This window comes from Pararge aegeria, chromosome 21, assembly GCF_905163445.1.
Source record: "Pararge aegeria chromosome 21, ilParAegt1.1, whole genome shotgun sequence".
NCBI classification, from domain to species: domain Eukaryota; kingdom Metazoa; phylum Arthropoda; class Insecta; order Lepidoptera; family Nymphalidae; genus Pararge; species Pararge aegeria.
This window is the reverse complement of record NC_053200.1, coordinates 12,787,162-12,809,902: the sequence shown is the minus strand read 5'-3', so window position 1 is coordinate 12,809,902 and position 22,741 is coordinate 12,787,162. Positions and strand designations below refer to the sequence as shown.

Sequence of the window (22,741 nt, the reverse complement as noted above, 5' to 3'; positions counted from 1 at the left end):
GATATAATCAAAGGAAGACCCCCGAGATTAAATGTCTGGTGTCTTCACGTCAAATGCAAACTTTATACGAAATAAATATCGCCTGCTTCACCAATTTTCTATTTTGCGGATAAGCTGAACAAATTCTCATCGAAATATGGTAGTGAAATATGGTAACTATGTTTCCTAATACTACTTCACAACAGTTCTGCGTTTTCCAATATTTATATTCCGCTTATCGGGTGCAATATTGATATTGAAGTTGAATTTAGAACATCCAGGATTCTATTTAAAACGGCACCGTATGTTTTGTTTTAGAAATGATGTAAACGATGTAACTTTGAATACTATTTCTGAGAATATTCATCAGATCGGAAAAAGATACAATTATATTGTTCAAATTAGTCAGTTAAGAGATTGTTAAGTTAAGATATTACGGAAATATGATTAAAATACTGCTAAAATATTCTTGTATCTGAAATTAAATGTAAATGACATGAAAATTTATTTTTTTACATAAAACAATAGCAAATAAGGCGGTAAACTTCTGTTAAGTTTAAAACCTGTATATGTTTTTAATTTTTTCTTAAAAATGCACGATGATAAAGGTAATGCGTATAGACCAAATAAAAAAATAAGAAATTTTTGGAATTTAAAATTAATTTTTTTGGATAGTATCCAAAAAAATTAATTTTAAATTGTTTTGATTTTTTGATTTTTACATTTTCATTTAATTATCCATACAGATAACGGTCTTCAGGATACAAGAGAGGGCGGAGGGTGGCGAGGTTCAAGAGCTGGATCAGGTCATATTGACTGCGCTGTTCCGCGCCCAGCACCTGTCTCCGAGCGAACAGCTTTCCTTGGCGCTTACGTGGAACAGAGTGGACATTGCAAGATCAGAAATCTTCGTGTATGGACAGGAGTGGCCTCCAGGTATAGTCTTTGATAAGCCCATAGCTACCAAAATGTATCTCAGAATTGATTATGACTATTGATCAATTTTTTTATAGATCAGCTGATAGCACCATTACGTATAAATTTTCCAATTCTATAGTTGAAGCCCGTTAACCCTCAACGCAGCTGCATGGATTTAAAAGTATCTTAGTTTTTATGCAAAACTTTAATTTTAAACTCATCGCATTGTCCGGACAGAATACGTTATGACCAATTATTTATAGTTCAGCACCATTGTTATCATAAACCATCTTACATTCCCAATTACACAGAGTTGAAGCCCGCCAACCCGCATTGGAGCTGCATGAAATTAAAAGTATCCTGGTATCAAAACATGATCCAAAACGACTATTCTACGCTCATTGCATTATCTAGATACAATACACACAATTTTACAGATACGATTTTTTCAGAATGCTTAATAATATCAGACGCAGGATATAACTGACCTGCTCTTCGGAAATTAATGAAGGAATTTTTCTGTCGCCATTACTGTAAACGAACTTTTCTAATATTATTATAAACGGAGAGGCTTATCAATTTATTTCCATTAAAAATAAAACGCGTAAATAAAAATCGAAATTTTAGTTTGCAGGCTTTAGATGTACAATATTTACTGTCTCTGAGACTTATCTGTAAAACCGAGACGCTAATATTTTGTGAGTAAACCACTGCTACAGTTTTTAACTGAACGAAATCAGATACAGCCCTAAAGCACATTCTAAGTTAACGACATTCTAAGGACATTCTAAGTTACTGTCACTTAGGTGCGCGTCGCGTAGCGTAGGTACTATGCGCGTGTTGCTATTTTATCTTCAATAGGGTTGTCATAAGTAAACTCTTGGAATGTTTCGAATTAGTTTGTATGCAAAATAAGTATACTTATTATTTTTATTATTTTTACAGGGTTATTCCTTATGAAATATACTTAAGCAACCTTCGACAGTATTTCGTATTTCGGTTACACGTTGTATAATTTACCCCAACGGTGGTTTAGTGGGAATTGAAATATGTTTATTTATTTAATCACAACAAGGAGAGCTATCCTGTTTGATTAATAAACCGGATCCTTTTCGGATCTCATTTGCCGTGCGAATTGATAAATTATTCATCTCTTCACAATTGGACGAATACTTTATTCCACCGGAATACAATAACGTAGTCCCGAACATCCGGCTTGGACGGGCCATTGTTTGAGTTTGCCTACAGGCTGCAACATAATAAAGGCCTGTATTAGCCGGAATCATAATTTTATTAGCTTGATAGATGCGTGTGCCGGAGGTTCATTATGACTTTCCGCAATAATTCAGTTGTAGTAGAGCTTATGCGAGCGTCGCTAGCTCATTGGTTAGGACTTCGGCTTCTTTCGGGGGCCGAGTTCAACGCACCTCTAACTTTACTAAGTTATGTGCGCTTCAGGAATTAAAATATCACTTACTTCCACGATGCAGACGATATTAAATGAAGAAAATCTCCAGTACGAGTCATAAAAAACTTAAGGATAGGCATTGTAAGAGTTATAAAAGCCTACCCTCAAGTATCTAAAACTCATACTGGAGATTTTTTTCATTTTATATCATCTGCATACCCTGTGCATACCATCTCTGCACGGCACTGCTTATTTCAACGGTAATGGAAAACATCGTGATGAAACCTGCATGCCTTAGAGTTCACCATCATATTCTCAAAAGTGTCTGGAGCCCACCAATCCGCACTGGGCTGGCGTGGTGGACTACGGCCTATACCCATCTCAAGTTGGGAGGACACCCATGCCCTTTAGTGGGCCGGTAATAGGTTGATCTGATGATGATGATGAGCTTTTGTGACGTAGCTTATAACCGAGAGGTGTCATTACCGTTATCTGTGCTACTATGACTACTGCGATCACCAATCCGATCACCCAATGTGGTGATTATGGGCAAACCCTCCCGTTGGGAGGATGGGATCGTCATCCCATCATAGCCTCGCTCGAGCTGGTCCGAGGAAGTACTACCGCCATGTTTATTTCAGACCCTTACCAGTTTGTTTTCTGGTTGCCGGTGCAATTACAAGCACATGGCACTTTGCACGCGTTCTTTGCATCCCCTGCGAATTGTTTAAGGCTGATGATTTTTCACTTACGATAAGTTCTTATGACCATGTTAGAGTTTTTACGTGTGTCTCACAAAAACTCGAAAATTGGGGTAATAATTAGAATTCGAAGGCAGATTGGCGCAGTGGGCAGCGACCCTGCTTTCTGGGTCTAAGGCCGTGGGTTCGACTCCCACAACTGGACAAATGTTTGTGTTATGAACATGAATGAATTTCAGTGTCTGGGTGTTTATATATTATATTATAATTATTTATGTATATTATTCATTAAAATATTGATCAGTCATCTAAGTAGGTACCCATAACACAAGCTACGCTTACTTTGGGGCTGGATGGCGATGTGTGTATTGTCGAAGTATATTTATTTATTTAAACGTCCATAGGAACAGTCGAAAAAAGGAAACGATCAAAAATGGTAATTTTATATGGGAACTTTTCGCTTCAGATTACTTTAATAACAAAGTTCGTTGGACCATCCATTCCTATTATTGTATAATTAGAAATAAAAACACCTATCTTATGCTAGCAAATTAAAGTTAGCGTCTCGCTAATTAAACCGAAGTTAAAACAGTTTAAGATGGCGTCTAGACTTGGAACAAGTTGTAGAAATTGCTTCGAGTCGCTCTAGAGTTTTTAATTGATAGGTATATTGCATCAAAATTATATCGCATTTTAATATGAAAGTTATGTGTGATTTGTAATGTCGGAGGCAATTTTCATTTGACTACTGGATATAATAGCTCGATGATTTTTTTTTTTAAAGCTTTAAACTTTATCAGACTAGAACTGACTTTAAAAGTTTGACCGACCCAATTTTCCTAGTCAGCTTCTACCCGTCATCGGCATGCCTGAGAGATCACCATCATATTCTCAAATGTGTCTGAAGCCCACCAATCCGCAATGGGCAAGCGTGGTGAACTACGGCCTTAACCCCTACTCACTGTAGGAGGAGACCCGGCTCGGTAAAGAGTTGATAACGATGACTAATCAGTTATTAATTTTGTAAACAATATTATAAGTGAAGTCTCTTGTTGCGATAGCCTTTCGTACACATAAAAGGCTAAGTAAAACGCGAATAAGGGGCATTATTCGAGAAAGGAAAATTAATAAAGGTCGATTGAACGAGATTAGATAAGAAAAAAGTCCTTTATCCTCAGTGATTTTATGATCAAAGACACTTTATTGGAAATATCTACGTTGATGACCGGCGATACTATTACAACAAAAGGCAGCATTTTATATCATATACTATCGATATCATACAATATTACGGCCGGTACATATATAAGCAGTGCGGCGAAGCATTGGCGATTGCACAATAGTGCAAAATGAGCAGTAGAACACAGTATATTTATAAAAAAAAAACTTTATTGCTCTTTAGTTTGTATTATACTTATAATCAATGTCGGTTTTTCTTTTGTAATTTTTTTCCCACCGTATTTAATGTGTTAGTTTGCTTACTAAGCCAAATGTCAACTATTTATAATCTTTTGCAAAAATATTGCTTTTTACGACGCACGGACGTTCAAAAGCATGACGACTATTTAAAAAAAAACTGCCCACGATGTCCGGACGTACTATATTATAGTATAGTCTAAGGCTATAGTATTATATATCTACTTATATTATTTGCAGAAATCAAATTGATGTAAATTGCAAATTTTTTTTTTTTTTAATATATACATCTCGCGAAAACTCTCGCCTAAGAAAGAGATTCATATGAACACCCAGACACGAAAAACATTCCTGTTCATCACACAAACACTTTACACTATACTCCATTTGAAGCCCCAACGCAAAAATAGTTTAGCGAGTGTATCTAAGTGTGTGTGTGTGTCTGCCGGTGGTACCGTAACTCCCAAATGAATCGAGGGGTTTAATTTTTCTGTTTATAGGCTTCGGCCGTGGCTAGTTACCACCCTACAAACAAATACGAGCCGCCAAGCGATTTAGCGTTCCGGTACGATGTCGCATTGAAACCAATTAGGGCTATGGACTTAATATAGCTGACATACCCCTCGGAGGTCAACCTGTTACCATCTTAGACTTGTATCTTGACATACAAGCAGGTGAGATTTCAGTCAAGAGCTGTCTTGTAGTGGAATAAAAAAAATTGTTTGGTTTTATGATTATCTATGGCGCGTTCATATCCTACTTGACAAAAGGATAAAAACAATTTTCACAGATCTTATTGATTTGAAATTCGCTTTACTTACGTGGTAACATTATCGAGGTATTATTATATATATCATGCAATACTTTATTAATTAAGTAAAAACCGTTTAACTCGTTTCTTACATTGTAAATGATACATGCTGTGGAGACCGCCTAGTAAGCTTCAAAATACCTGTGTCAAGAGGCCTCACTCTTAGCAAAGAAAGTTAAATAAAAATAAAACAATTGAGTAGTGTGTTTTGGTGTGTACAGTTTGTTTATGAGTGCGTGTGTGTGTGTGTTTGTGTGTAAATTTGTGTGCGTACCTACATATTATTAAGTGCGTCTATATCCATTATATTTTAAATAAGAATAAATTGAAGAAGCGCCGTAGTTATAGTTAAAACAATAAAAAAAAGTTATATAAGTAAAGTTAAAATTTATAAAGCGCCTTTATAATATCATAAGTTTTGTTTTTGACTAATTAGTTTATTCTCGCACGTCCGAAGGCTGGCTGGTAGAAAATGCTATAGCATTAAGTCCGTCTTTTGTAAACCATTTTTTGTTTTTGGTGCAGAATACACAGTTAAAAAAAAAACATGGTTACCTCAATACTTTGAGCTAAAAAACCACCACACTGTTCTATTGCGGGTTGACGGGCACGGTAAAATTTGTTAAGAAATACTTACTCATCTTTTCTTTCAGGTGCTCTCGACGAGGCAATGATGCAGGCTTTAGAACATGACCGCATAGACTTCGTCAAACTCCTCCTCGAAAATGGTGTGTCTATGAGGAAGTTTCTCACCATACCTCGGCTGGAAGAGCTCTATAACACCAAGAGCGGTCCGAGCAACACCCTAAGGTACATCCTGAGGGACGTGAGACCCCACCTGCCTCGAGGTTACGTGTACACGCTGCATGATATCGGCCTGGTGATCAATAAACTCATGGGAGGTGCTTACAGGTCAGATATAATTCGTAACCTACTCTTTCATATCTTTATCTTTTACATATAGCGTAAAAGGGTTGTTTAATAGTAATAATTAACGTAACAAGTAGATGGCCCACCTGATGGTAAGTCACTAACCTATCATCATAATCCCTATCCCTATCCCTACTAATATTATAAATGTCAATGTAAGTTTGTTTGTTACGCTTTCACGCAAAAACTACTTAACCGATCCTCATGAAACTATGTACACATATTTTTGGAAGTAATATAGGATAATTTTTATCCCGACATTAAGCTCGGTTCCTTTGGGAGAGGGGATGAACGTGTTTGACGATTTTACACCATAACTCCGACAAATAATAACCGATTTAAATAATTATTTTTGTACTATAGAGGTTATAATATGTGTTTAATTTTGTCCAAACTTTGTGTAGATCTAAATGGACAGAACTCCTCAGCGGACAGCAGCAAACCCCTCATTTAAGGCTTAGCGATACCGAATACTTTAATTTTTTTTAGACCTACAACTTAATTGAACGCCACATCAATAAACATAAATCAAGTCGCTGGCAACAGCTAGTTTAGCATAAAGGGTTTATTTAACGGTAATAATTGACGGATAAACAGATGGCCCACCTGATGTCAGGTCACTAACCTATCATCATAATAATAAATTAAGAAAAAGAAGCTTTCGCTTGGTTGTTGGATCAAGGGTTGGATACAGAAGGCAGTAGTCCTTGAAACAGCGCGTATTGTGAGTAGTGTTGCCCAAATGCAAGAACAAGACGAGACTTAGCCAGTCTTGGTCTTGGTCTTGCGCCAATACACCTGGTCTTGGTCTTGGTCTTGGTCTTGCGCTCCCAGTCTTGGTCTTGGTCTTGGTCTTGCAGCAAGAGTCTTGCAAGTCTTGCAATTACCTATTAGTCTATTACTATTTATTAAAGTTTACTTTAAATCTTAGAAAAACGTATTAGAATTGGAACATTGTGAGCTTGAATTAACATAGCCATAGTAAAGATCAAGCAGATTAATAAATAACTGAAGATTTGATAAGAAATTCGAAAAATCAACTGACCTATATGTCGTTTTCCATGGAAGTAACTGTTTCTTAATAAACATTTATGATTTATAAGCTTACATTTGCTAAAACATGTAAAAAAACAAATTAATTACAATAACTTGACTGTATTTTAAAGAACAATACTTATCTGTCTAGAAAGAGATTGAACCCTCAACTTATAAGAAATTTAATAAAAGAGTTTTACGATTTATCATTTATTTGAATAAAAAATAAAATACAACACAAATCAACAGCTTTATCATTAGGTTATGATACTTTATATCAATTCTTTTGACCAAGAATTAATACAAAGTAACCATCTGGCTGACTCATCACTTAACCTATTTCTATGTTTTCTAATTACTAATGATGCTTTAGAAAATAACCTCTCAGCAGGTACTGAAGTTGCAGGTATTGAGAGAAAATCACGGGCCATTTTCGATAAAATCGGATACTCTGTCTCATGCGTCCTCCACCAATCTAAAATCACCAATCTGAAACTTATTTATTCTTTGGAACACCTGTAGGTACTCTTAAAATTCGAAATTATTTTGCATGAATAGTGTCAAATGTTATGATTTCGGCGCGGCGGCAACGATTGTTTTAGATTTCAAAAGAAGCCGCCGGCGCGTGTATCATAACCATGTACTTCCGAAAAGCGGCAAATTTCTTTGAGAAGTAAGTACAAAACCTTTGATGCCGCATTATCAAAGTGCCGATGGTTAAAACATAACTATGCATGCACTCAGTTTGATTTTAATAGATATTTTTTTATTCGCTATGTTTATGGTATTAGTCGTAATGCGCATAGGTCCAGTTTTTCATATTCTTTGATATAGTTTTTTGCGTCTCATAGAATTCCTAAGCGTACCTACCTACCTATACACCGAACTGTTACACTTAACTACTCCGTGAAATAGCGCTAAGTCCTAGCTGCAAGACGCAAGAGTCTTGCAGGCTATGTCTTGTTCTTGCTCAAGTCTTGCACGGTCAGTCTTGGTCTTGGTCTTGCTAAAAATACGCGGTCTTGTTCTTGGTCTTGGTCTTGCAAAAACGCAAGAACAAGACCAAGACTGCAAGACCAAGACTGAATTTGGGCAACACTAATTGTGAGGAGGTACCTCACTCTGCAGCCCTGACCGCCGGTTGCTTGGGCATTCAAAAGCCCTTCAAGCGGAGGGTGGATGTTTTTTTTTATAATTTTTGTATAGTGTTGTTTTTATTATAACTAAGCATCGTTAAGAATAAAAAAAAAAAGAAAATAAGTAAATGATAGAAAAAAAAAATATATACGTACTACAACAATAAACACATCGCCATCTATCCCAAAGTAAGCGTAGCTTGTGTTATGGGTACTAAAATGACTGATGAATATTTTTATGAATAATATGCATGGTAAATAATTATAAAATACAGATAAACAACTTGGCACTGATAAACATTCATGTTTATCACAGAAACATTTTCCATTTGTGGGAATCGAATCCACGGCCTTGGACACAGAAAGGTCGCTGCCCACTGCTCCAATCGGCTGTCATCATCATCATCATTATGACAACCCGTTACCGGCCCACTATAGGGCACGGGTCTCCTCCCACAATGAGAAGGGTTTAGGCCGTAGTCCACCACGCTGGCCCAATGCGGATTGTTGGACTCCACACGCCTTTGAGAACATTTTGTAGAACTCTCAAGCATGCAAGTTTCCTTCACCGTTGAAGCAAGTGATATTCTAATTTCTTAAAACGCACATAACTTAGAAAGGTTAGGGGTTCGTGCTGGGATTCGAACTCGGTACCCCGGCTATCACCACTTTACTAACCTATAAACAGGGCAAAACTAAACACGACGTGCGAGGAACACAGACGTGTCACTCTGTGTCCATCAACTTGAGGCGTAGGTGTTAAGTCTCATATGCCTGTTATACGCCATCCACGCCCTTCCAACCGAAACTCAGCATTGCAACAATGCTGCTTAGCGGCAATAAGAATGGTGTAGTACTTGTCCGGACGAGCTCTGTCACAAAAAGCTCTGGGTACTACCACTAATAAAAATTCCTAAACATGTTGGCGCACCTTTTTTTTATTTCACTACAAGTTAGCCCTCGACTGCAACCTCATCTGCTGTTAATGATCACTTAGCTACAGTCTAAGATTGTGTACAATTTAAAATTCGAAGTCGGCTTTTCATTTTGTTAAAATATGTCATCTCTATTTTTTACGAAAAAATTCTTTTGTCAATTAGAAATTCCACTTTAAACTTTGATGTTTAACATCTGCCGGGCGTCCCGTGACGGCAAACTTTTTTATTATTATTATGATACTTTATTAAGAGCATCTCGTAGATTTTTTTTTATTAAAAAGTTAGATTAACAAAGTCTTGGAAGCCTGCGAGTAAGGCGAATAGTAATCATTATTTTTTTATGAATTAATAAATAGTATACGTATGGCATATATCATTAATTAATTCTTCATTATAAACCCATTTCCGGCCAACGCTAGAGCACGGGTTTCTTCTCAGAATGAGAAGTTTAAAATTCAAATTCAAATATCCATGTTCTATCACAGTCACTTATGAAGCGTTCATACATATATGTTACCATTTTGTGAGGTGATGGTGATAACTACATGTATTAACTTTATTTACGGGTTTTAGGCCGTAGTCCACCACATTCACTTGCCTTTGAGACCGTTATGGAGTTCCATTCACGTCGTTTATCTTGACAATTATTCATTGTAAAGTCAAAATCTTCTGAGGATGCTCCGGTTTCGGAGCGAAACGTACGTAGAGGGTACAATGCCGAAGATCTGTTTGATGTGGAGTATAAGGATTGAAGAAATTGTAAATAACACAATACAGATTCTAGTGATTTTCGCGGAATTCCGCAAAGTAACGCCTGCTTCTATCCAACTCGTCGTTTTCCTTCACCGATGACATCAAAGACATGGGAATTTCATGATATTTTCCATCTCCTTTTAGGGATAAATTCTAAACAAACGATTTTTTAGCGGATACCAATAACCTTACAGTATAGTATACAACTTTCAAAATTTTAATGCCCCTTAGATAATTTATGACGTGGGACTGTCTGAAAATGAAATACTCTTTTCCTAAAGACATTGCCCTATTAAAAATGCCATTAAGGGACGTGTAATCTAATTATATGAGTATTTTGAAGTTATTTGGAAGGGGGTCTGCAGACTAAAAAAGAAAAAGGAAGCAGGTCTGTAGATAGATAGATAGAATGCAACTTGAAGTTCTGACATCTTTGATCAGTGGGATCTGAGTGTGGGACACACTACAGTTGAGTGCCAATCAATTAATGCAACGACATAAGACAGGCTACTGGTTCCGATATGTTTTGCCTGTTAAAAGCCTTTGGAACTACTATGACAAGAAGCGGTGATAACCTAGTGGTTTTATTTTAAACAATTTAAATATTACTTGTTTCAACTTTTTTTCTAGTTACTAATATATTTATTTAGTAAACCGATGTTGAAACTTTTTCCTTATCACTGAAAAGGCTCGAGAAATCAACCAACGCGCGCTGTATAAGCAGATAAGAAATAGGTTTATTTATTCCGTCGGAATCGCATTTTCATGAGACCCGCGAGCGCTGTTGATGGATCGCTTTGTGACTTACAAATACAAAGGTATACGCCCTTACAGCGATATACTCGCCGGGACGTCAAATTAAACGTTAAATACACCAGCATGAAAGAAAAAAAATTACAAAAAATATTGATATTCGGACTAAAAAGTAAATCAACTTTTGTATAAATCATGCTTGGGTACTGTGTGCTACAACTAGCTTCTAGTCGCCAAAAAATATGCAACTACTACTTAACTTCATAGACACTATGGGCACCCCAATATGCTGAATACAATTTGTTTAACCAATTTGGCACATCCAAAATGCAACTTTCCTTTTATGTGGTCCTGGTTACGATTTCCAGAGTTTGAGTTTGGCAATTAACTATTCGCAATGGGTGCTGTTTAAACGAGTGATAAGAATTTAAGTATCGTAATTACTGTATATGTCTTACTAAAATACTGAGACATATTAAAATGGCCCTATCGCTGAAGGCGCCCGGGTAACACAGGGTGCGCCGTCCAACCCGATTCTAACCTTACCTAATCTAAATCTAGATACTAGTCGTAGCATGGGGCAAAGGGACATGTTGGGGCAGTTTATTTATAGCTTCGGATTTTATAGTCGATCACTTGGACTCACATTTTCATGAGACCCGTGAGCGCTGGTTGATCAATCGCTTTGTGACTTACAAATACAAAGGTATACGTCCTCACAGCGATATAGGTACTTAAACGAACACAAAATGCAACGTAAGGTTCTATAGATTTTATGCGCTCCTGGTTACGATTCACCGACTTGATTCAGGTTGGAAATTTAGCCATTTCTCAATTATTTATCGCTTCAGTTTTATAGTCCATCACTTAGAATCACATTTTCATGAGACCCACAAGCGCTGATTGATGGATCGCTCCCACAGCGAAATACTTGCCGGGACATTAAATTAAATGTTAAAGACCTCCTTGGTGCAACGTAACTCTTTACTGTTTTTATGTGTTCCTAGTTATATAAACCGTATTTTATTAATGTATGTTAAAGGGGGGATTAAAGCGGACACGCTAATTTCTTGACTCAGATAATATTTCCTCTATTATGTTTTTAATATAGGCTGTATGCACCTTATGGGGTGGTGTATGTATATATATTACCGATATATATTTTAGTTCGCATACTGGAATTCATTTGCACATTAATTCAATATTCAAGTAATTGCTTCAGGACCCGAGATACATTTAGACATTCTCCTACTCTATGCTATAACGTAAATCGATTAGCTTGAAATCCTAATAGATCGTTATGACCTTCCTTAGCTCAATTTTGAGGGCCCTGTGGAGCCGGGGTCGGAGGTAATTTGGGAATTTATAATTCGTGAATTGTCTCTGGTCTGGTCTTGCAAACTTGATGTTTTTCCAGGACAAAAAGTAGTCTATGCTACTCTCCGTCCTTTCAACTAATTATATGCTAAAAATCAAGTCGATTAGTTGCTAGGTTAGGACGTGGAGGAATGACAAATATACGAACACCATCGCATTTATAACATTAGGTAAGGATACTTACTACCCAGTACTTTGTGATCCAAATTTAATTCTGCAAACAGTGCTGTTGGTATAAAGACTTACACAAATCCAAGTCTCTCTTGAAAATCATTAGATCAAATTGCGGATTGAAAACTTTCCAGTAGTAACTTTTTTTGTCTTTTTCGTTTCGTTTGTCTCGAAAAACTCGGTGCGAATATAAAAAACATAAAGTACTGCTCTCGAGTAGAAAAATACTGGATTTAGGAAGGAAGAAAGACAAGACGATGTCGAACATTGAGACAATATTGAATAACAGTATTGCTATATAGTATTAGATATACAAAGCAGTGATAGCGCAGTGGGTGGGAGCTTGAATTTATTTTCTGTGGGCCGAGTTCGAATCATCAGTGGAGGAAAACATCGTGAGGAAACCTGAACGCCTGAGAGCGAGAGAACGCCTACATAATGTTCTCAAAGATATGTGGAGTCCACCAATCCGCACTGGGCCAGCGTGGTGGACCACGTGCCCCGTAGTGGGCCGGTAATGGGTTAATATTATGATGATGATGATACAACTCTATTGAAATACAAAGTGCGAAAACCCTACATAAATTTAAAATCGAAATAATTAACTTGCAAGATGCAAGTTAATAATTTCGCAATGCAATAATAAGTAGCGACATTAATTTGTATTTATTTATTAAGGATAATAAATATACATTATGCGTTTGATTTTGTTTTTTGATGGGGCATTCAATTTAGTTGTAGTTCAAAAAAAAATTAAAGTATTCAGTATCGCTTAGCCTTAAATGAGAGGCTTGCTGCTGTCCGCTCAGGAGTTATGTCCTCTATCTCCAACCACATTCATCAGATCTACACAAAGTTTGGGCAAAATTAAACACATTACTCTTTAGAACAAAAATAATTATTTAAATCGGTTATAATTTGTCGGAGATATGGTGTAAAATCTTTGGAGCTTAATGTCGGGATAAAAAGTATCCTATAATACTTCTATCACTTTCAAGAATATGTGTAAAAAGTTTCATGAGGATCGGTTAAGTAGTTTTTGCGTGAAAGCGTAAAAACAAACTTACATTGACATTTATAATATTAGTAGGGATAGGGATAGGGATATTAGTGTTGAATATATAGTGTATTAATATCATAACGTATTTATTTATTTATTTGGTATCTATGACCCATCACTACGCACTACACTATAACATAAATTGAATAATTAAAAACTAAACTAAATAAAAAAACAAAAACGTACATTAAATGTAATCACATAATTTTTTATTTATTTAGAACAGTTTGAAATAAAATTATAAATATAACCTAAAATAAACTATTTAAAAACTAAATAAAATCTAAAACGTCCTCGAAACCACCGCAGCGAGGCATTAAATTATTAAATTAAATTAAATTATTTAAAAAAAAAAAATTAACAAATTAAAATTTCTGCGTGGAGTTTAATAAACAACTTGTAAATGGGAGAGTAGTATCGATCTATTAGTACTTTCAGACTAATCTATTTGGTTTAGTTTATTTACTTATTAGCATGTATGTTTATATTATACGACCTGTCTGTCCATGTTTCAATAACCCCCCCCTAGCCTAAAGGTTGTCTGGAAGCGATCGCTCAGTAGCGATAAGACCGCCTTGTTATACATTCCTAGATATAAGTTTAATATTTTTACGTCATAGTTACAAGTTCCTGTGGTATACAATAAAGTATACATACATATACCTATTTTGGGGTTCACTATAAAGTATTGTCCGATAACGGTTAAGATTCCTTCTCCTGACAACTGACCACTAAACGAATGGAAAGTGATTTCAATTTCATGAACAAGTTTCAATAAAAAACACGAAAAAATATATAATGGGAAAAAGCGAAAACCTATCCTATCTCGATATTTTCAGTCGAAATCAGCGGATTTATTGAAAGCCACGTAGATTTGTACGATCGCTTTCGACTCACCGCTTTAAAACTGCCGAGTGGAGTTTAACTGGCGTTTTAATTACGCATGTAACATGTCACTTTAGTTACATTTTGAGTACGAACAATGTTTTTAGGATTTGTCTACTTCGATTACATTTTCGGTAGAAAGGTTCATTGCGTTTGTACCACTTAAATATTTTTGACCACTCGTATTCGATTTTTGCTACGATTTTTTTAGGGTGTGACCACTTCATTACATTTTGGTACAATAATTTTAAGAAAGGTACGTCTTGTCTCACTTCAATTACGTTTTTAGTACAATGCTTTTAATATTGACACTTGAAATGAAATTTTTGGAAAATATTTTTTTAGATGTTACCCCAATTAGATTCATTTTGAGTAAGTACAGTCCTTACTCATATAAAAATGCCAAAGTTTTTATTTGATTGTCCTACTTTAACGCCCTAACTCAGCAACCAATAAACTGCCAATAAACTAAGAACCCCGACGCTCGCAACAGCTAGTGTACAATAATTTCAAAATATCCATATGAAATGTTATTTTCTCATTAATAAACGTGGCATTACGTCGCAACCTTTTCACTCTCTGACATTTTAATTGCGTTTTCCTTCACCGTTAAAGCGTGAAATTTTAATGCTCTATACGCACATACGTTGGAAAAGTTAGAGGCGCGTGCTGGGATTCGAACTCGGACCCCGAAAATAGAACCGTAGTCCTAACAACTAGGCTTCTACTAGGCTATCACCGCTTCCGACGTTATGCCACGTTTCTAATAATGCCCTTATTATAATGTTTCCAAAACTAACAAAACGGTGAAACGTTAGATGCATCCTAACAATTAGGCTAGACAATGGAATAATTTAATTAATTAATGCGAATTGTTTTAGGTGCTACTACACTCGCCGCAAGTTCCGTCCAATCTACGCGAAGGTGATGAACAAGAGTGTGAATGTCCACCGCAACAGCGCCTCGTTCACCCGCCACAACGCTGGGGGTCTCTCCCTCATCACAGGCTTCATGCCCGTCACCACAGAGATGGCGTTATTTGACTACCCCTTCAATGAACTGCTGGTAAGAATACAACCTGCTTCAATTGCTCTGTGACATAAGATGCTTAGTGCTGCTAATTGATCTTGGAAAAACATAAACTATACAGGGTTGAATGAAAAATACCAGAAAGCTCTCGGACTTGTCTTTCCTATAATTGAAAGTAACAACTTTTGTTCGACGACTTCTCAGAATTCAGTATAAATTTATAAAAATAAAAATTAATACATCATGTTATTTCTGTAGCGACATTACACTGTGACACAAAATACATGTTTTTCGACAAGTCAGGTAGTTGAGTCAGTGACCGCACGATGGAGTCGCCTGATGTTGCATTACAGAGTAGTAAAAAGTAGAGTATATACAAGTATGTAAAATATTGAATATTTAATATTTCACAAACTCCAGTGAAAAAAGGTGTAGATCAAATGATGTTAGTTTTAATGTTTACAATAACAGGCCGTAGATTTCTGGTATTTTATTTAAGCCTGTTTGGTTTAATAAATAATCTATGTAGTTTTTCACAGCAATAAACAACATACGTTATTCTGAACCAAGTCAGCTCGAACAAAATTTAAATTTTTATTGTATCCCAAAATTGTAATAAATAACTAATAAAAACTTATTTGAAAGTTTTTTTATGCACACAGATTATGATTTAAATTTTTAGTAAGTAGACACTTAAAAATATTTAATAAACAACGCATCCTACGACTCCTAGACTTCACTAAAATAATAAAATAAAAATATATGTAAAACAAATAATTGCGATTTGCAGAGTCACATACTGAGTAAATTATAAAAGTCTTATGCTGTTTCTATTCAATATCGACTCCACATTGCAGAAGTGAAGACCATTCTTACTTAACCTTCATCAAATGATTTGGATTGTAAGGACGGCAAAGGCGAAGGTCGCCATGCAATTTACTGAAAATTACTTTTACTGAAGTTTCATAATAGCAAAATTCTAAAAGCTCGTGAAGCTTGAAAGCTATGTGCTTTTTCGTGCTACGCCCAATTTGTGCGGCACGCAACTGCTATTTGTGCAATGGACCAAATGTTTTTTTAGCATTATTTTAAGTTGTTCGAACGCGGCAAGCGATGATAATGGGTAAGGTTTCAGAGTTAAGTGCGGTTGTAATTTGAGCAATTAAAAATCACTTGCTGTATAGTATAGTGAGGGAATCCTGCACGCCTGGGAGTTATCCATAAAATTTACGGGGACTTAACACAGTCCACCTGATCCGCACTTGGCCGGCGTAAACCATTCTCATTCTGAGGAGACCCCTGTAGTGGGCCTAAATGGGCTGGTGATGATACGAACGCATAAATTTCGTATATCTCACATTTACGCTAAGAGCACTTGCTAAATATATGTATATAATGCTTCTATCAAACGTTCAAAACCAAACTATGGATTGGTTTCTAAAACCCTTATCCTTTACTTTCCGCGAGGGTTGTCTGGAAGAGATTGCCTCAGCAATAAGACCGCCTTTGCATACCAATGTTCGGCTTTTTTTACATTCATTGACTGAGATAGTGAATTAATATTTAGCTGTGAAGCTAGAGCAGTTCATACCCAAGCTTTTCGTCTAATGTAGTCCTTAATATTATAATAGGATTTTTCTATCATGTATTCTTTTGTGTTATTTCTGACGAATTTGTATAAATTAATAAAATTAAAATTAATATTAAATTAACTGTATATTTGTGAATCCAAATATTAAGTACTAGAGGCGTTACTTTGTTTGACTGATGTATAATGAAAATTAAGCTTAAATACATTATATGTATAATAAAGGCAAACGTTTAAATGTAAGTACGTTTGAACCATTTTGTTTTTTTTTTTTTTTAGTTTTGATAGGTAAATTAGTCCAAGATGGCTGCAACCACAAAATGGCGGAATATATATTTTTTCACAACTATGATATGAGTATGGGTAATAAATGAAACAACCGGCTAAGTTTGTTGTGGGCTTTTTCTTAGACTAGGGCTGACTAATTTAGTTATCGCCATCAACATATTTTACATGTAATGTACGCATCAAAAGTGCTATATATGTGCCTATTTGAACAAAGAAACATTTGACTAAAAAAATATTCCAAATCCAAGATGGCCGCCATTTCAAAATGGCGAATTTACTTTTTTTCACATTAAAAATCGTGTGTTTTTTAAATTTATTATATATACATTTTTTTTTTATATATACAGCCTTATTTATCGCGGGATGCAGCTAGTGAACTATAATCCGAACAAATCGGTACAATCTAAAAAACTTTCCTGCAGATGTGGGCAGTTCTAACGAAGAGGCATCAGATGGCATTACTTATGTGGACCCATGGGGAGGAGGCGCTCGCGAAGTCCTTAGTAGCATGCAAGTTGTATAAGGCAATGGCTCACGAGGCTGCCGAAGATGATATGGAGACTGAGGTATATGAAGAGTTGAGGCATTATGGGAAGGAGTTTGAGACCAAAGGTAAGCATAAAGATGCACTGAAGCTGAAATACAAGGCTTCTTAGTTTAGCTTCAGAAGCTTGTAGTAAAATAATTATTGAAGATTTCATGGATGCCCCATCCTATAAAATAAGAAAACCTTTTACTATATTGTTTGGACAGAAAGGAATGTTGCAAAGATTGGAGTGTATTTTGACGAACGGTCAAAAAGTAAAGGTATCTGGTATAAGAGCATACAATGCGAGCCTCCTCGTGTCCCGTGGTTCTGCGAGGTAAGATTGAAGCGCCAACAAGTTGTGATGGCATTGAGACTGCGTGCCCGACATGTTCCTCTAAACAAATTTGGATATCTTATGAAAAGGGTCAGTTCACCTAAGTGTGAATTTTGTAATATAGACGAAGATGTCTCGCTTTTGTTGGGGGATTATGTTCGGAATAGACCAATGAGGGACCAATTAATATGTAAATTTAAAATACATCTTTATGATGTGGGGATTTGGCAAAGTATACTGGCGGCACCTTATTCAGAGGTAGCCAGAATGCTATTAGATTTTAAGTTAAGATAAGAGAAAGGAAGTATCAATTTACGTAAAGGGAACGATGGGGCTGACATTCTTATTGTTCAGAAAAGTCCCGAATAAATAAAGAATTAAAAAAAATATATATATATTGTTTAGACTAAAGATTTTTTTGGAAATATACTTTATTATTATTATTATTAAAGACTTTACAACTTCTTTAGAATCGTTGTGATTTGAAACTCTATGAAACGATAATATGGGGTATGGGAGTGAACGATACAATACACATTTAGTTTTCCATATTAGTAACCATGGAAACTGAATAATATATAATACATGTAATATAATATATGACGTTAAAAGAAACATAACATTAGACATTCAATTTAAATAACTTGTGCCGTGTGTGAATTAGTTGCACAGGTTTTTTTATAGTATTAATTCATGGATCAAGCAAATGGCCCACCTTATGTCCACCTGATGTATGCGTCCTGCAGAGTACCGTCCTCAATCTAATGCGAAGGTGTTAAGACTCATGTGCTTCATGCACACTGGCAACCAAGCCCTTGCGACCGGGACAGGAATGCCGTTTGGCTACAGCAAAACTGGTTTGCGGTAAAAATAGGCTGTAGAACATCCCCAGACGAACTCTGTCACATCCCAGCATAGTTTATGGGCAAACTTTAACGTTGAGGACAGAGTGAAGCTTGTTATGATTGTTCTCCACTAGACTGGTTGTCTTTAAACCAACAACAGATTAAATTTTATCGCTTCACGTGACAACATTGGTTTAGACCTCGATACTCAGAAAATTCTTCAGGTCTGTCGAAACGCATGTTTTTATATGTTTATGCATAAATACATCTTATATCTTTAAATGAGCAATTCTTGTACATATCGAATTGGAATCTCGAAATCGGCTCCAACGATTTTCATAAAATTAAATATACAGGGGGTTTCGGGGGCGATAAATCGATCTAGCTAGGATTCATTTTTAGAAAATGTCATTCATTTTATTTGTGTTTTCCGGTAATAACCGATTTGGTGCAGACGAAGTTGCACGGTTCAGCTAGTACATAATGGTGTGTGCAAAAGCGATTATTTTTTGGTATATATAAATATTGAATATAGAACATTATAAATATTGAATCAATTTTCCAATGATCCCCAATTCCCGATGGGATCAAACATAAGCTGCTTGTGCAAAATGGCGACCTTATTATGTTGTTATCACAACTGTCGAATTTCGTGACGTTGGAAAATCATTCTTTAAAGATGGCATTTATTTCGTTACGATAGATTTTATTTCAACACTCACTTGCAGAAATTATATTTTTCCGCTTCTGGCAATACCACAACAAATCAACAAAATAATAATAGACTGAAAGACAATAACTAAAAAACGTGGTTAGGTTGTTTTTTATATGTAATAATCCTATTCAGACAGACATCAGTATTATTAATTTGTTTGGAATATTTTTTTACATTATTATGAATTATAGCAAACTGCACGTCGGGACATTATATGAAAGCTACTTCACTACTAAGACCAGAAAAAGTCCTTTCCCCGGCCGCACTTATCTTTTGCTTACTTTGTAGCCACCATTTGGTGGCCACCGACTAACTTTTTTTGTTAAGTATTAAACCATCGTCATGGATGAATTAAACTTATGTTTTAAACAATAAAGGTACTCTTCATCTATTCTGTAGCCCAGATTTTATATTCTAATCGAATCAAATTGGTCCGTAGACATGCTTTAGTTGTTGAACTTTTATTTTATAAGGATTGTACAGCATTTAACCGAATTGGATTCCTTCTTTTACAAAGAGATTGCACAAAGCAAACCGCCTTTGCATTTGCTGTCTAATAAAATATTGCTTTAGTTGTTTTATCTGTATGTATTATCTGTTCCATTTATATTCCACATTCTATTCATTCTACTGGCAAGACCATCTAGTTGATGAACGATATCTCGCTCTCTTGTCATTGTTGCCATTGATAAATGACTTGGCCAGGTTATCGTTTCCACGGCATCTAACCTAACCTAACAGGTGTAATGAATATGAAAGAGGACAGAAAATCCTATTCCTACTTCCCTATCCCTAACCCTACTAATATTATTAATGTCAATGTAAGTTTGTTTGTTACGCTTTCACGCAAAAACGACTTAATCGATCCTCATGAAACTTTGTACACATATTCTTAAAAGTGTTAGAAGTAATATAGACGTTAAGCTCGGGCCCTTTAGAAGAGGGGATGATAGTGTTTGACAATTTTACATAATAACTCCGACAAATTATAACCGATTTAAATAATTATTTTTGTACTATAGAGGTTATAATATGTGTTTAATTTTGCCCAAACTTTGTGTATCTGAATGTGGTTGGAGAAAGAGGACAGAACTCCTCAGCGAACAGTAGTAAAACCCTCATGTAAGGCTTGGCTATACTGAATACTTTGATTTTTTTTAGAATCAAAACTAAATGGAACGCCGTATGAAAAACAAAATCAATAGCAGACGAAGTCTCACGCACAGTGAGAAGGGTTTAGGACGTGATCCACCACGCTGGCCCAGTGCGGATTGGTAGACTTCACAAACCTTTGAGAAAACTATGGAGAACTCTCAGGCATGCAGGTTTCCTCACGATGTTTTCCTTCACCGTTGAATCGAGTCATATTTAATTGCATAACTTAGAAAAGTTAGTGGTGTGTGCGCGGTGCTCGGGTGCTCGTGTTCGAATCCCAAGATAATGGCCCCCCAATGGTCACCAATAAGTAATACGCAACGTGCTCAAGACAATGGCGCTATTTCTTCTCTGGATGATCAGTTATAAAGTCCTACTGCTGATAAGCCCAATGGAGATAATAAATTTTGAATTTTGTTTCAGCACTTGAATTGTTAGACTATTGCTACCGCCAAGATGACGATCAAGCACAACAGCTACTAACTTGTGAACTCCAAAACTGGTCAGGACAAACTTGCCTTAGCCTAGCCGTAGCTGCCAACCATAGGGCCTTACTCGCACACCCTTGCTCACAAATCATCCTAGCCGATCTGTGGATGGGAGGCCTTAGGACGCGCAAGAACACAAACTTGAAGGTAACAGCCATACTTCAAACCTCCCCAAATCTTTTCTTTCATCTTGTTAACGCACAGACTTGTATTGGCACGTAGTAGTTATTAGAGAATAACAACGCTCCATCGTAACAAACGATTACGACATAGATGTCTGTGTGTCAATGAGTCGCTTCCGAGCATGCAATTGACGTCGATTATTCCCACTAAATTTCATATTGATCTTCGTGATGTTTGGAGACATAACATTTTGGATTAGGTAACATAAATTGGGTTACTTATTGGCGGAAACTCTATAATCCTCTCCTTTGCAGCACTGCTAAGTAATAAGCTCACGATTTAATTGTATCTATACTACAACATTTCTGAGACTTGTTGAATTTCTGGGCTAAATTTGATAAGCGCCCCAGGCAAAATTTGATATTCAGTCTGCCTCAAAGGATTATAGAAATATCTTCAAGGAAAACAAATTGTTTTGCCCTAGAATTTAGCGCATCGAATTATGTTAACTTAATAACTTTCAAGTTACATACTCCATTAGCAAATTACTATGTATAATCGAATTCCGGAAACGCTTCAATTAAACACACTTATTGATAAAGCTGATTATATTCTTTAGAACGAAGGTTATAAAAATAATAATAATTCTTTATTTGATAACTGTGATCAATCTACACTAGTATATAACAGAATAATTAAAAACATTAATAGTCAAGAACTAAATAAAAAACAATCATGGGATATTAATATTAAAAATACAAAATAGTTTATTACAAATAAGATATTTTGCCTCCAGGCAGCCCTACGTGGAGTTTAAAATATAGCTTGGAAATTGGAGAGTCTTATCTTTTTATTACTGCCTTCAGAATGCCGTTACTGTTTACCCTCGTTCTTTTCACCAAGGATGCTATGCGTCATGTTGGATGTTATGTCTCCAAAAATAAGAATAATGGTAAAAGATGAGTTGCCAAAGTGACTATGCTAAATTTGATAGGCACTCTGACGATTCACCCAAAGTCGTTTCTTAAAATTGGTATAAATTTGCATTTTGCATAATCGGCGTCGAGAATCTTTTTCGAATAGTTGATACCTAATTGTAGCATGCTGATGCTTAAAGTCAAAGTGATAGTTAGCATCGACCGAGCAGTCTTCCTTTGCCACATCGGCTTTGTCGTGTACTCAAAGGTAATTCTGAGCCTGCTGTGTCCGCTGTACATTCTGCAACTGGAGTTCAAGTCCAAGGAGGAGTTACAACTGATGCCGCAGACTGAGGAGGAGCATCTGGAGAACGAGTCAATGGAAGACGACAGGAGTACGAAGGACCCGAACGATGCCGAGGTAATGTTTTGTGTTTAGTTGCTTCCCATTGCCGCTTC

General features: G+C 36.1%; 1 protein-coding gene across 4 annotated transcripts in view; it reads left to right on the top strand.

Moving 5' to 3' along the window:
- Window positions 1–22,741, top strand: part of LOC120633016 (transient receptor potential cation channel trpm) — a 357,472-nt gene that overhangs the window by 291,850 nt on the left and 42,881 nt on the right. For all 4 annotated transcript variants that reach the window (XM_039903046.1, XM_039903048.1, XM_039903047.1 and 1 more), the window contains exons 9-14: window positions 726–915; window positions 5,887–6,145; window positions 15,153–15,336; window positions 17,599–17,788; window positions 21,178–21,389; window positions 22,551–22,703. In XM_039903046.1, coding sequence (XP_039758980.1) covers window positions 726–915; window positions 5,887–6,145; window positions 15,153–15,336; window positions 17,599–17,788; window positions 21,178–21,389; window positions 22,551–22,703 — 1,188 coding nt within the window. The remainder of the gene's footprint in view (window positions 1–725; window positions 916–5,886; window positions 6,146–15,152; window positions 15,337–17,598; window positions 17,789–21,177; window positions 21,390–22,550; window positions 22,704–22,741) is intronic.